This window comes from Perna viridis, chromosome 7, assembly GCF_037379345.1.
Source record: "Perna viridis isolate PV_CMFRI_1.1 ecotype Kerala chromosome 7, ASM3737934v1, whole genome shotgun sequence".
NCBI classification, from domain to species: domain Eukaryota; kingdom Metazoa; phylum Mollusca; class Bivalvia; order Mytilida; family Mytilidae; genus Perna; species Perna viridis.
The window spans coordinates 9,032,968-9,047,373 of record NC_142451.1 but is presented as its reverse complement, the minus strand read 5'-3'; the positions used below and the strand labels follow the sequence as shown (position 1 = coordinate 9,047,373).

Here is a 14,406-nt window from a genome sequence, read left to right as displayed (position 1 = left end):
GAGTATATTATTTACTACCAATTTCATTACAACACAAGTAAAAGTAGGGAACTGCTAAATATTTTGCTAGTTAACTACATGTATATATCATTCATACATGTAGGTACATCAGATATAATGGAAATCATTGCTTAATCTACAAGTAGATAGATTACATCTATGGGAAAAATATTTCGTTTACTAGGAAGATACAAGTACTTAGTGTTGCTAGAGGGTTCGCCTACAATTATCCTTTAGGTAAGTGTTTATATGTTTGATTCAATAATTCATTAATTTGATAATTTAATATGACAAGACAAAAAAAGGGCCACATAAAAATAAAGTGGAATGTCTGCAAAACTTAGTAAGTGGATTAACAATTTCTTACTTCTCTAAATTTTTAGATTTAATCATCAATAGCAGTAGCGGGTCCAGGTGAGAAAAGTTTGGTTAACTTTGAAAAAAAATGAGTAAACAATTGATAGCCTGAAAACCGTTTTTGGAATACTGGTATGTTTCATATCATGTGTGGTGCATATATTGCATGCATTTAGATTCCCCTCACTGGGACCTTTTTGGAACAATAAAATAGTCCTGTTATTATTCAAATCTCCCTTTTCAAAATCTCTGGAGCGCTCAATGTGGAAGACTTGACTGTACGTTGCAAAGCCTCTCAGCGTATAAATGTAGCAATTTATATTTACACATTTAACTTCTAGTGTGTGTAATAATTAGTGTACCGTATAATTGTGTATACCACATGTAATTAATCAGCGAGTGTTTTAATACCTTACTGACCCCATTTATGGACAAATTATTACCGACAGATCACTCGGGCAATATTTACATTACAGATCGATATATGTGAATCTGGCTAAATTTAGATTGAGAAGATAATGTTCGTGATTTGTGGAACATTTGCACATTCTACAGATACAGAACCATTGGTTATACTTGAGAATTTTTCTATAGGTGTTTCAGACGGTAAGGTATGTCAAATTGTACCAACTCAAAGGCGACTTAAATGATTTTTATACCTTCTTTTGACCCCATTGAAAGTATATATTTATTGAAATTGACCGTTCTTCCATGTATTTCTTGTTACCAGCTCTCAGTAAGTGTATTTTATATAGGTATGTGTATAAAAACATATCTCTCAGTCAAACCAATTTTATACGGGTAAAAGGTCATTTTTTATAAAAACAATTTTACAAAAATTGAAAACAAATCCGGTGATAAGGGAAACTTCGCCTCATGAAATCTTGTCGTTAACTGATATTCATTGTAGGACCGCAGTTTTTTTTCCAGTCGTATAATGGTACACTTGTATCATCCAGTAGTCGTCGTTGTCAACGCTTGCGTCCGTTAACTTTCTTTTATTTACGATCACCTCAATAAATTACATAATTAATTTTAGTAATTTGATGAAGATATTTTATTACTAATTACTAATTAAGATTAATGACAAGTTGAACTGGTAACTACAGGCACTAGACGTTGGTTAATAAGCTGTGTAAATGTGTCAATGTGTATAATAAAGAGAACTTCACATTTACACGGTGTATTAATCTAACACAAGAACATATACCTCATTGCAAATCACATGCAACCTTAGAGAACCGAATGAACCATACACAATTAAGTAAAATATGCAAATTAATTGTTAACATAATTTAAGTCATACAAATGATCAAATATTTAAGATAGAAAGTCGATAAAAAAAGCGGTGACTGGTTTGTAATTTATTTTAACCAATTTGTTTAGATTTGGTTTCGATGCTGATATTGTTGGTTTGCTAGGTGGATAAAGTTTAAGTAAAACTCCAGCTAAGGATCATGCAAAATGTGATTCATGGGTAAAAAGTCTACATATTTTTATTTTTGATATTTTGTTTGAAATGTCATAGTAAACAGAAATTAACATGTGGTTTTTCATATAACCCGTGCTCTTAGGAGATAAAAATTATTAGAATGCACTGTAGATTTCAAAATTAAGGGAGATAACTCTGTAAATGGCACTCAAATACAATAGAATCTACAGGATTTTCAATGTGGATTATCCCCTAAGAGCAGGCAAATTTGAATGAATAATTAAACATTTCATAGTATAGATCCATAAAACAACTTAATTATAAAAATAAAAATATGTAGCCTTTTTTGGGGTGTATCACATTTTTCAGATTTTGCATAATTCTTACCAAGACTGCTACTTAATAGTGAGAACATATTACTCATCCTGGAATTTTAACCTTCATAAGTTTATAATTATGCATTCTTTTAAGTCTTTTAAGGTATTTTATCATATTAGTTAGGACATCAATCATAAGTGGGTATCTGTACAATTTATTTCTATGGACATCGCTTAGGGCCTTATAGTTTGTTTTTTGTTTTTGTTTTTTTTTTTGGGGGGGGGGTGGGTGGGTTTGGGCCATCCCTTTTGAAAATAAGGGCTAAAAAGGGGGGAATGTGTTAGCATTAGAGTTGATAAAATGTGTAATCGGATTGATGTCAACGTGTTCCTTTTTTAAATTCTGTTTTAAAGTTTTGACAGGATAGACTTACCATAACCCATTTTGGAGAAATTGGGCCTTTTTATTATTGTTCCCATTTTGAATTTTTTTTCATTTGATTCATTATAAAAACCTCTGATTGCTTTTTTCAATAAGATTTCAGACATCGCTTAGCATTTTCGCGTCATACGGGACAAATGAATCACACCCCCCAAAAAAATGTTTTGTTTTGTTTTTGGTCGCTTTTTGAAAATGTGTTTTATTGGATTCCTTATGAAAATCCATGTCTGTTTTTTTTTCTATCAGATTGAGATCCCGTATGTTTTTCTTCAAGTTATAGGGATCGAAGGGAATGGTTTGTGCAAATCAATTGTGGTGTACATAATGAACTGATAGTCCCTATGTTAAAGTGTGTCAAAAGCTAGTATTGTGTCCACACTTGTCCCAGGTGAACAGAGTTCGACATGCTGCGCAGTGCGACGCTCTTTATATTAAAATATGTAGTAGTTAAACAAATAACCCTTTATAAATAGTGTGTTAAGTGTGACTAGTATCATCCATAAAGTTGAGATATCTTCATGATTATTAAATCATTTTACATTTGTAGATTATATTCTTTGACCATGCGGACCAGTTGGACAAAAACCTTGAACCCTGTGGTGGTAGAAATAACGTGACAATTACAGATCTCTCTAGAGGGTTAGTAAATACAATGTCTGTTCACAAAATAGAATTTGATTAATTTGATGAGAGTAGAACCAGTTATTTTCTCTGAAAAGTCTGTGTTTGAAAACAAAATGCATTGATTGTTTCTTCATGATAATATATTTCGCAATTATTTCAAATTCTTAATTTATTTTGATGAGTACAGCCCGTGTTTATCCTAAAGATATTTTTCTCATATATATAATTTTTTCTATTAGGAAAATGTACCCTGAAACAAAAGCCTTTGCAAATTTAAGTTTAATTTCAAGCAGCACACATTTTTGTAATACCTTCGAATATCTCTTTACCCGAATTTTTGTAACACATCGTTTTGGATATCTTTCTGTATTATACAATATATGTGTATATTTTTGCAGTCAGTTTGTGATACCCGGTTTTGTAGATACACATATTCACGCCCCACAATATCCAAATTGTGGCAAAGGATTAGATTTGGGCCTTTTGGAATGGCTGGAGAAGTATACATTTCCAACAGAAGCTAAGTTCAAAGATCCGAAATTTGCAGAACATGTATACGACCGAGCTGTGGTAAGTAAAAAATGGAGGACTTAACTACGGAACAGGTATAGATGGCATTGAGTATACAATGCTGTGGGATGTGGATAAAAAAGTTTATACTGTCAATGAAAGTACTGTAATTCTGTGATATTTCTGAAAGGTTTGCTTGATTTCAAATGAAATTAATAAGAACAAGTGTCTGTTGAAAATAGACCACGGAGTTGACATAGATAAGAAAGGAGTTTGGGTGACAAAGAGGGTATTTGATCCTAACATTATCGTCAATCACAATTATTCATTTTATCATTTCTCGTTGTCCATTAAATTAGAAAACAATTAGGGAAACATTATTTAAGTTGGGTGATACCAATTAATTGTATAAACATGTTTATTTATATTTCAACTTTATTCCATTTCAGAGAAGAGTGTTACGAAATGGTACAACAACAGCATGTTACTATGGAACAATACACACAGATGCTTGTGTGCAGCTGTGTGACACAGTTGGTAAGCAGAAACACATCCGTTGGTTCACCATTACCTAGTTTTTTTTTTTTTACATTTCTGGCATGTCAAACATGAGGTCTTATAGTAATATGTGTGGTTTGATCTTGTTTTAATCGATACTTTAAAAAAGTTGAATGAATTGAAGGCTGGTAGATCACAAACAGTAAAACGGATAGGTATTTTCTCTAGCGAAAACGATCATTCACCCTTCCATGTCAATAAATGTCCTGTTACATAACTATACAGTCACAGACATATTTTAACATGCAAGGCATGCTTTTGATAATTGTTTATTTTGTACTGATTTTATAACCAATTATTTTGGTTAAGGACTTTGTAGCTTGTCTCATTGTTTTATTGAACATAGAACTGCTTTACCTTCATTTTATTCTTTCACATGCAAACATTTAATATTCAATGGATACATTATTTGTAACTTAGTTTTAACACGTTTTCCCTTTGCTCTTGTTGCCTGGTACGTTTTTGTATTTTTATATAATGGTTCTGTGCATAAGTACATTAGTGTTTTCTAAATTTATATACGGTAACCTATTATGTTAAGGTAGGTGTACGCGTATGTACTTCGAAAACACACCTGGTCAAAGACAACGGGCTACTGTCATAACTGTAAAAATGACTAATGTGCTTATGACAATACTGGTATTGGCTGTTTAATCGCCGACAAAAAGACAACTTTGAAGTTTTTGATAAGATATGTCACTAGCGTTACATCTCTCCGTGTACGATTCCTTCATACTTTTTGTTTCGTCTATCCTTATTCTATAACTATACCGGTATTTAATACTTTATTCAGAAAAATATGGCCAGAGAGCGCTAATAGGGAAAGTTAATATGTGCCAAAACAGTCCGGCTTACTATGTTGAAAAATCTGCAGAGGAATCCTTAAATGAAACAAAAAGGTAGGTCAGATAAAGGAGCAAGTAGGTGCAATATATCAAAATATTTTCAAAGTCAATATGTCATTTGATAAACAGACTTATTTTGAAGGTTGAGAAACTATTTTTAATTTCAGTAAATGATTATATCATTGATAAGTGTTGTGTGTTTTCTTTGAGTTCATCCGTAAATACGTGTCTTTGCCACTGTCTCATACAACACAAAAATATATGATATGACATTCTTTGTGATGTGTATAATTCATATTTAATTTAATAGTATCAACAACAAAAGGTTGACATAATTTATTCAAATTTAGTGAACAACACTAAAAAAAAACCCATACTTATACACCCTGCTCAGTTTGAATAATAAGCTTTCCCCATACATTCTTCATTTCCTACTTTTTATAGGTTCGTTGATGAGGTACTTAATAGGAAGGTAAGTGCACCGTGTTATGTCTAATGTAACAGCGTAGTATTATTCTAATTAAAAAATCATGCAAGAGATGGTTCATATAGAAAATATTTTGATGTAAATTAAAGAAATTATTTTCAGGCTGTGTGTGTTAAACATAATATTGTTTAAGGAGTAATCAAGGGAACCAAGATTCTAGCGGAAATCAAAAGAATATAATACAGGGACAAAGATCAGACATGGAAAAAAAACACACACATCAAAGAACATAAATTTTTTTTAATTACACACATCACAAACAAATAACCTCCTCAAATATTAAATCAAACGCGATTTAATCGGTTGAAATTGTTTTGGAGGAAGTTTTTGAGGAAGTAAATGAGCAACTCGGACTCCACTGAAAACTTGGAGCATGGACCAAGTGCACCGGTAGGGTAAGCGTCCTCTGCTTTTCTTTTAAAATGATATATACAATTGTAATATGAAATGCTTCATAATTTGAGTGATAAATAATGCATTTTGCCCAACGTCAGGTCGAACCAAAAAACTACCAGTTTAGTGTAAAATATGCTTATTGAACTTATTGCACCGATAATCGTTTGATTAACAGAACTCACGGATACAGCCGGTGATAACGCCAAGATTTGCAGTATCATGTGACCATCAGTTGATGAAAGATCTGGCAAGTTTAGCTCGAGAGAAGGATATTCATATACAAGTGAGTTCAACAATGTAATCTTACTAACAAAACTACAATACTATAGCACATATTATTCTAAATATCTCTTTTTGGAAGAGACAGAGATTTTATATATACTCTCCATGAGTTATAATTTAAAGGTTCTGATGAGATAATTTTATTAGTGACCGTATGTGTTAATGAGCAAGCATAATCACTTCTGTTAAGAAGGACAGTAATATAAGCAAACAAAACCGTACACACTGGTACTGATTTTAATTTAGAAATATATTCGTATCTTCAATCATTATTACGATAACTATTATAAACGACAAAGAGGTAATATTTGTCCATAAGAGAATGCCTTAGTGTCGCAATTGTTTGATGTATTGATAGGTTTATTTTTAAAAACACATTTTTTTTTCTTTATTTCCGTATAAGATTCAAATTTTAGTTTAGTATCACTGAGATTCAATGATCTGAATTGTTAATTGATTTTTTTCCCTCAGTATCTGAGTGCAGTATTTTAAAGAAAGTTTCATCTTTGAATAAATTGTTCAAATGTAAATAGACATAACCTCAAGATCTCATTTATTCAGACTCATATAAGTGAGACCAAAGGTGAAATTAAATGGATTGGTGAACTGTATCCCGATAACAAACATTACGTTGATGTATATGATCAAGCAAGCTTGTTAGGCAAAAAGGTATTGTAATTATAGATTGTCATCGTGTTATTGGAACTCATTAATGGTTCGGCATCTATAATCACTCAATTACAAGCTTAAAATATGTATAATGTTTTAATTAAGTTAGATAGAAGGAGTTAAAGAAGGTTCACTCACGGTTTTAGGTCAGAAGGCATTTAAACCGAATTCAATATTTTATTAGTGATAAACAAAGTGCTGGTGCGAATCATCTACATACAAGACTTAGGACATTGACATAGGAATTTGCAATGTAAAAACCTATATTCAACATTTAAATAATAATTTTAAAAAACCTACAAACATACACAACATAATCAAAAGATTACACCAGCATCTTATATTTCGTTCCTCAAAGTATTTGCTTCTTCAACGAATTTGCATTTGAATTTGAAAGGAATATCTTGGGTTAAGGATTTCCCTACTTAGATCTTGGTCAATTTATTAGTTCATTAAATGAATAAGCATATGCCTCATTTCTCATTATATCATTTGAGAAATGGAACTTATGGTAATTTATTTGATACTATGAGAAACGAAACATATGGTTATTTATTTGATATACATCTTTGACAGTTTAAAACAAAATGTTAAAAATTACAATCTGTTAAATTGCATAGTATCACGTCACGTATCGTGGAAGAACGGAACCACAATAAATTTGAGTATATTTGTGTACTAGTATTTCATTTGGGACGATATAAACAGTTTGAAACTTGTGTACAGATTCATATATGTATCATGTAGATAATGATAAGTCCATTCTTGTGAACGTTAGAATGTAAATGCCCCTATAATGTCTTGTATGTGATCAGAGAAACACTAAAAAAATGGTGAGAGAAAGTGTTTGTTATTAAAACTACAGTGGTCCTTTTCACAAAAAATCGTAAGTGTAAATTTAGTCGTAAGCTATGACGTCATAGTAAGTAAAAGTGTTGTGACGTCATAACTTACGACGAATTTTACTCATACGATTTTTTGGGACCAAGTGTTGATATATTTGCACTCATTTCCAAGCTTATTTGTTCCATTTTTATCTTTTCTTTCAGACAATTCTTGCCCATGGAATTTACTTGTCTGATGCTGAGAGGAGTGTGGTGAAATCTAGAGGAAGTGGCATTTCACATTGTCCTAATTCTAACACATCGTAAGTTTCAACATTCACATTGTTCTTAAACTAACGCATCGTAAAATTCAGCATTACACATTGTCTAAATTCAACTCATCTGAAATTTCAGCATTTCACATTGCCCTAGTTTTAACACATCGTAAGTTTAGCATTTCACATTGTCCTAATTCTAACGCATCGTAAAGTTCAGCATTTCGCATTGTCTTTATTCAAACAAATCGTAAGTTTCAGCATTTCACATTGTCCTTATTCTCACGCATCGTCAGTTTCAGCATTTCAGGTGTAGTTTATAACACTGCTGATTAGAGTCTGACGAATTAGCCAAATATTATCATTTTATAAAACAATTGAACCACAATATTCTGGAATACTATTATTTGATTTACCGCTTTACTCTTTTTGGACGGTATGTATACACGAATTGAAGCTTATGTACAGACTTACGTATGTATCATATAGACAGTAATAAGTCCATTGTTTGTCATCATAATAGTGTTCATACCCCTAGTATGATTCGTGATTAGAGATCTTTTAAAATTTATGGAGGTGTAAAGTGTTGGTGAATAAAGCATTGGTAATTTCTGCAGTCTATGGCGGGAACAGTAGATTGAACTACCTAAAGTAACTGTAATCACAATTTTTGTTACTATCCCAGCTTTAAATGCATCAAGAATATGACATTAGGGCATTGTAGTTAGTGTTTAGATAACATGGATAATATTTTCATTGGAAGTCCTTTGTCTCATTGATATATTATCTGTTTACACTTCTTTTCTATTCAAATTTTCAGAATACGGAGTGGGACATGTGATGTTAAACAGCTTCTAGATAATGACATAAAAGTTGGTCTTGGAACAGGTACTCATGTATAATTTCCTTTATGGACAGTAAAAAGGACGCATTCCAATGAAAGACCATTCTTTTTATATACAAGAGAAGTAACTAAACCCGATTTAAAAATGACAAATAAGTTAGAAAAAAACGTGAGCAATGCTCACTTACTTGATAAATCTAAAAATGGAGGTGCACAATTAAAATATGTAATCAACATGCCATGCAAGTTATTACATGCATTCAGTGGTGTAGGAGGAGTAACGGGTAAGAGATGGGAAAGGTAGGACGTCCCTACGTCCTTATCACTATATACTCCATATGCAAGGTAAAATAACCAGGAAACATAAAACCAATCCATGAATCAACCACATTCTCAGGCAAAATTATTTCACATGATTTTCACACGAATTTCACATGATTTTCACCTGAATTGAGAAAATAAACTAAATGACAGAGTTCACGTGAAAATCGGGTGAATGGAGCCTTCACGTGAAATTCGTGTTTAGTGAATTTTACATTTCATACTTTGTAAGAAATAATTCCAAATCATCTTCCAATTATACAGAGGAAGATGTTTACAAAATGCTGGAATTTTTAATCGACAACATATTTGTCCAGTGTGGTGGACGTGTTTTTCAACAAACGGTCGGCATTCCAATGGGAACAAATTGTGCTCCTTTACTAGCTGACCTATTCCTTCACTCTTATGAGGCTGACTTTATAGCTGATCTGATCAGAAAGAAAGAATATTGTTTAGTTAGATCCTTCAATCTCAGTTTCCGCTATATAGATGACGTGTTATCTTTAAACAATCCTAATTTCGGGGATTTGATACATTGCATCTACCCAAAAGAACTTGAGATAAAAGATACTACAGACACTGTGAAGTCAGCCTCATATCTTGACATACACTTAGAAATCGATGGTAAAGGAAAACTATTGACCAAACTTTACGACAAACGTGATGACTTTTCATTCAGAATTGTCAACTTTCCTTTCATCGGTGCGTATGGAGTGTTCATATCACAACTCATACGTTATGCCAGAGCTTGCCGAAACTAGGCAGACTTTTTGTATCGCGCTAGAACTCTAACAAATAGGCTTCTGGAACAGGGTTATGTTGCTACAAGATTGAAGTCATCACTACAGAAGTTTTATGGTCGTCATCATGGATCGTTATGGTGTATCCATCAGCACTATGAAAACTGATTTATTCAACGGGTCATGGTTTTCCTTTCCTCGTTTGTCTACCCCGGACTTGACTTTTTATTGGCAACTCGGCGGGTGTTTCTTGGAAAGCAGAGGACGCTTACCCTACCGGTGCATCTGGTCCATGCTCCCAGTTTTTAGTGGAGTCCGAGTTGCTCATTTACTTTTGTTACTTTGTATGTATGATTTTAGTTACTTTCTGTTCTTTGTTGTGTATGTCTGTTTTCCATGTATGGTCTTTGTCCCTGGATTACATTCTTTTGATTACTGCTATAACCCTGGTTCCCTTGATTACTCTCTTACATTTGTTACTCCAAAAAGACTGAACACCTAGATACAAATCCGTGGTACTTAGTAGAATGCCTCCGTTCTTTGTACAAAACGATTCAAAGTCATATTATAGATAAAACGAATAAGCTGTTGTCAAAATCCTGGAATTTTTTATGGACAACATATTTGTAGTGTGATCTGTCTGTAACAGACAATGATCTGATTCTACTGGCTGGCCTATACTTTCACTCCTATATTGAGGCTGACTTTATAGCTGGTCTGATCCAAAATTTTGCCAGATAACTTGAACTCAGTTTACGCTATATGGATGACGTACTCTCTTTAAACAACCCTTGTTTGGTGGATTTTATACAGTGCATCTATCCCAAAGAACTTGAGATAAAGAAGTTTACATACACTATGAAGTCAGCCTCATATCTTGACCTACACTGAAGGATCGATGGACAAAAAAAAAATTTATGACCAGCTTACACTACAAATGCAACGACTCCTCGTTACGTATTGTCAACTTTCCTTTCATTTGTGACAACATCTCTTCAGCACCTGCGTATGGAGTTTTCATATCACAACTCATTCATTATACTAGAGCGTGACGAAAATACGTGGACTTTTTGTTCTGTGCTAGACTTCTTATAATTACGCTTCTTGAACAGGCTTATGTTGCTACAAGATTAAAATCACCACTACACAAGATTAATGGTCGTCATTATAAACTCGTGGATCGTTATGGTGCTATCTAATTTAAATTAGACTTCTAATTTTCTTCCATTCTGTGACTGCATGTAGGAACTTAAAACATTACATTTTAATTCCTGTTCAGATGACCTTTTAAGAATCCTCGGGTTTTTCCCTTTGAATAATGCTTTCAGAATCACGAAAGATGAAATCTGATTGGCCAATCAGAAAGGGTACCAGAACAGAAAGTAGACTGAAGTGTTATTAGATCCTACATGTAGTGACTAAATGGAGCAATTGATAAGTCTAATGTTAATAGATTGGTTTTGGTATATCCATTTGCAGAATGATAACTGATATGTGCACCGTGTCACAGTTTTTTCTCCTTCGTGGGATGTTTCTAGAAAGCAGAGGAGGCAACTGATGCACCTGACCCATGTTCCCAGCTTTTAGTGGAGTCCGGGTTGCTCATTTGTTTTTGTTTCTTTGTACTTGTTTTTTTTTCTGTTATTTTGTACTTTGTTGTTTGTGTCTATTTCCACTGCATAGTCTTCATAGTTGGATTATATTCTTTTAATTTCCGCTCGAATCTTAGGTCCCCTAATTACTCTTGCAAATATCTTTTACATTATCTCTGGAATTTTTTTTCTCAAAAATACATATCTAGAAAGGTATTTCGTTACGTAAAAATATGTAGACAGAAAAAGTATCATTTGATTTGATGGTTTTTCTACATGAATCATTTCTGCTATAGGTCATGTCTGAATTTTATATCGACATTTACTTAAATACTTATAATAAGAAACTTATTTATTTTGTACACAAAGCTCCTCTTATAATTTGTTTAATATAACAAGAATAGGTATGGTGTATATGTCAAAGAGACAACAACCCCACCGGGATGAAAATGTCAACCCAATGTCACCAATTGAACGAGGAAGAGATCCTCATATCACAGGGTAGGCTGCAGCTGGCCCAAAACCATCATTATACATAGATTAAGCGAATGAGTTGCTCCTACATTTTCAAGTAAAATAAAAAAATAAACTGAAGGGAAAAAGAAGCAAGACATACAGAGGCATACATTAATGTATGTTTATTTTCCAGATTGTTCAGGTGGCTATAGTCCTTCTATACAGGATGCAATGCGATGTTCACTACATGTTTCAAATATTAAAGCTGTAGATCAAAACAAGAGTTACATTTCCCACAAGGAAGCCTTTATGATGGCCACTTTAGGTGGAGCCAAAGGTTGTATGTAGTTCTGAATCATCAGCTTTTTTATTTTTACAAGAAATAAATTTTGAATGAAATTCACCCTATAATAAGACATTTTATGAGACCATTTTTGCAATCAGGACTACGTTTCAAAATAACATTCCGTGTTTGTCTCCTGATAGCATATACCAACGATTTTTGTTATCTATTATGTAATATTATCCTGCATATGTAGCAAAATCTTGCATATTTCATGTGGAATTGTCTGTTAATTTTTTCATCTTTGAAACGGTAAAGTGATATTGACTTATACATTATTAGAAAGTCTGGGATTGATTTTAATCTATGAGCATGGACAATACTAAAGAACATTCACTTTTCATACGTCAAAGCTCATGTTTTCTAGACAATATATTAATAACATCCTATTTTATTTTGCATTTTACAGTTTTGGATCTAGATAAAGAAATAGGAAACTTTAAGATCGGGAAGCACTTTGACGCCTTGATTATAGATGTAAATACAGTTAACACGCAGATAGATGTGTTCGATGATGATACAACTGATGATGTCTTTCAAAAGTTCATTTACCTAGGTGAAGTTGAACTTGATGGTTTTATACCAATGAATATATCCTTTATAAATTATTCTTGTAAAAGTTCTGACTCCGTCTTATGATTGATTTCTTTCCTTCTTTCTTTCTAGAAAAGCAGAGGACGCTTACCCTACCGGTGCACCTGGTCCATGCTCCCAGTTTTTAGTGGAGTTCGAGTTGCTCATTTACTTCCTCAAAAACTTCCTCCAAAACAATTTCAACCGATTAATTCGCGTTTGATTTAATATTTGAGGAGGTTATTTGTTTGTGATGTGTGTAATTAAACCTTTACCTGACTGCCGTTATATTATAAGAACATCCACTACAATTTCGCCCGGAAACTTATTGCGTAAAAGCAGTTTGATTGTATTTCCCCAAAATATTGGTATATTACACCATTGATGAAGTTTAAATTTAGATACAAGAATACCAACTATATATTATTACAAATTTTGATATACTGTACACGTGTTTCGAGGAGTAACCTTTCACCATCGGCATTTAAATCAAATACAAAGAAAAATCTAAGTAACAAAATTCCGTACAAGTAGTTCACAAAACCAAAATTATCGAAATAGAAAGCTAAACTTATCACTTTTAAGTTCTACTAAGTGCCATACAAGAAATGAAAATTTGTAAAAGACCCTTTTGTGCTAACTGTAGGGTAGTCGATGAGCATGCGTAGAGCATGCTCAATATACACTTCTCCGAGGAAAATTCTTATGTTCTACCCAAGCCCTACCTAGCGGAAGTGTATATTGAGAATGCTCACCAACTTACCACAAAAGGGTCCATACTGCAAATTTGTATTTTCATGGTATCATGGTATATGAAATGATCTGTCGTTACACAAGAGTGAATACTTTGGAGAACCTTTCGTCCACCAGCAGTGGCATTGACCCAGTGTAATACATCCGTTTTTATTTAAATTGATCACCCTATTGTATCAATGAACACATTTAACATTTGTTGGTTGATAGTATAAAAAATGTTTTCTTTTTTTTTTCAGGAAACGAACAAAATTTTCTTAACATATATGTGGATGGCATAGATGTGATGAAAAACATTATATGATTTTTCTGTAGTGTGTTGTGTTATGAAAGTTGTTTACAGTGCAACATTGGAGCTTATTATTGTAACCAGGTCGATGTGTTGTTGTAGGTTGTGGTACTTCATGATATCCAAGATCTGCTGGTTTTATTCTGAATTTGCTTCTGTTTTCTGTGACCAGTTTTATACATCATTTTAAATTGATTTTTTCCCTCAAATATTGACATTTTAGAGAACTTGAGGAAACACTCAAATTTTGGATTGTTTGTTGTACCTATTACGAAATTGTGTCACACGTAGTATTACAAATGATATTGTAATAACTTGTTCGTGTTAAACTGATGTCACTCATTAAACTAATAACTTGTAATAATTTCTGTTTTCATCGTTTCCTTCATTTCTTTTCTAGTAATTAATTGAAAAACATGTCAACGCCTCAGGTGTATTGTTTACTGTTAATGTTCAAATAAATATTTTTGATACTTT

General features: G+C 32.8%; 1 protein-coding gene across 2 annotated transcripts; it reads left to right on the top strand.

Annotated features, from left to right (window-relative positions):
* LOC148611219 (guanine deaminase-like) lies at positions 1-14,406 on the top strand. Of its 2 annotated transcripts, XM_088591522.1 has the most exons (14): positions 1-237; positions 834-968; positions 3,096-3,187; positions 3,571-3,742; positions 4,132-4,219; positions 5,034-5,139; positions 5,530-5,557; positions 6,144-6,251; positions 6,812-6,919; positions 7,969-8,066; positions 8,839-8,906; positions 12,165-12,308; positions 12,724-12,870; positions 13,880-14,406. In XM_088591522.1, the coding sequence occupies exons 2-14, from the start codon at positions 876-878 to the stop codon at positions 13,942-13,944; spliced, it is 1,317 nt and encodes a 438-aa protein (XP_088447648.1). In that variant the 5' UTR covers positions 1-237; positions 834-875; the 3' UTR covers positions 13,945-14,406. The 2 variants fall into 2 exon arrangements, with proteins under 2 accessions (XP_088447648.1, XP_088447649.1); XM_088591523.1 differs by lacking the exon at positions 12,165-12,308 and having other exon boundaries at positions 100-237.

Coding starts and splice junctions, on each gene's coding strand:
- LOC148611219 (XM_088591522.1), top strand. CDS start 876: ATGTTCGTGATTTGTGGAACATTTGCACATTCTACAGATACAGAACCA. Junction 5,558..6,143: donor ATGAGGTACTTAATAGGAAG/GTAAGTGCACCG, acceptor TTTGATTAACAG/AACTCACGGATACAGCCGGT. Junction 8,067..8,838: donor TGTCCTAATTCTAACACATC/GTAAGTTTCAAC, acceptor TCAAATTTTCAG/AATACGGAGTGGGACATGTG.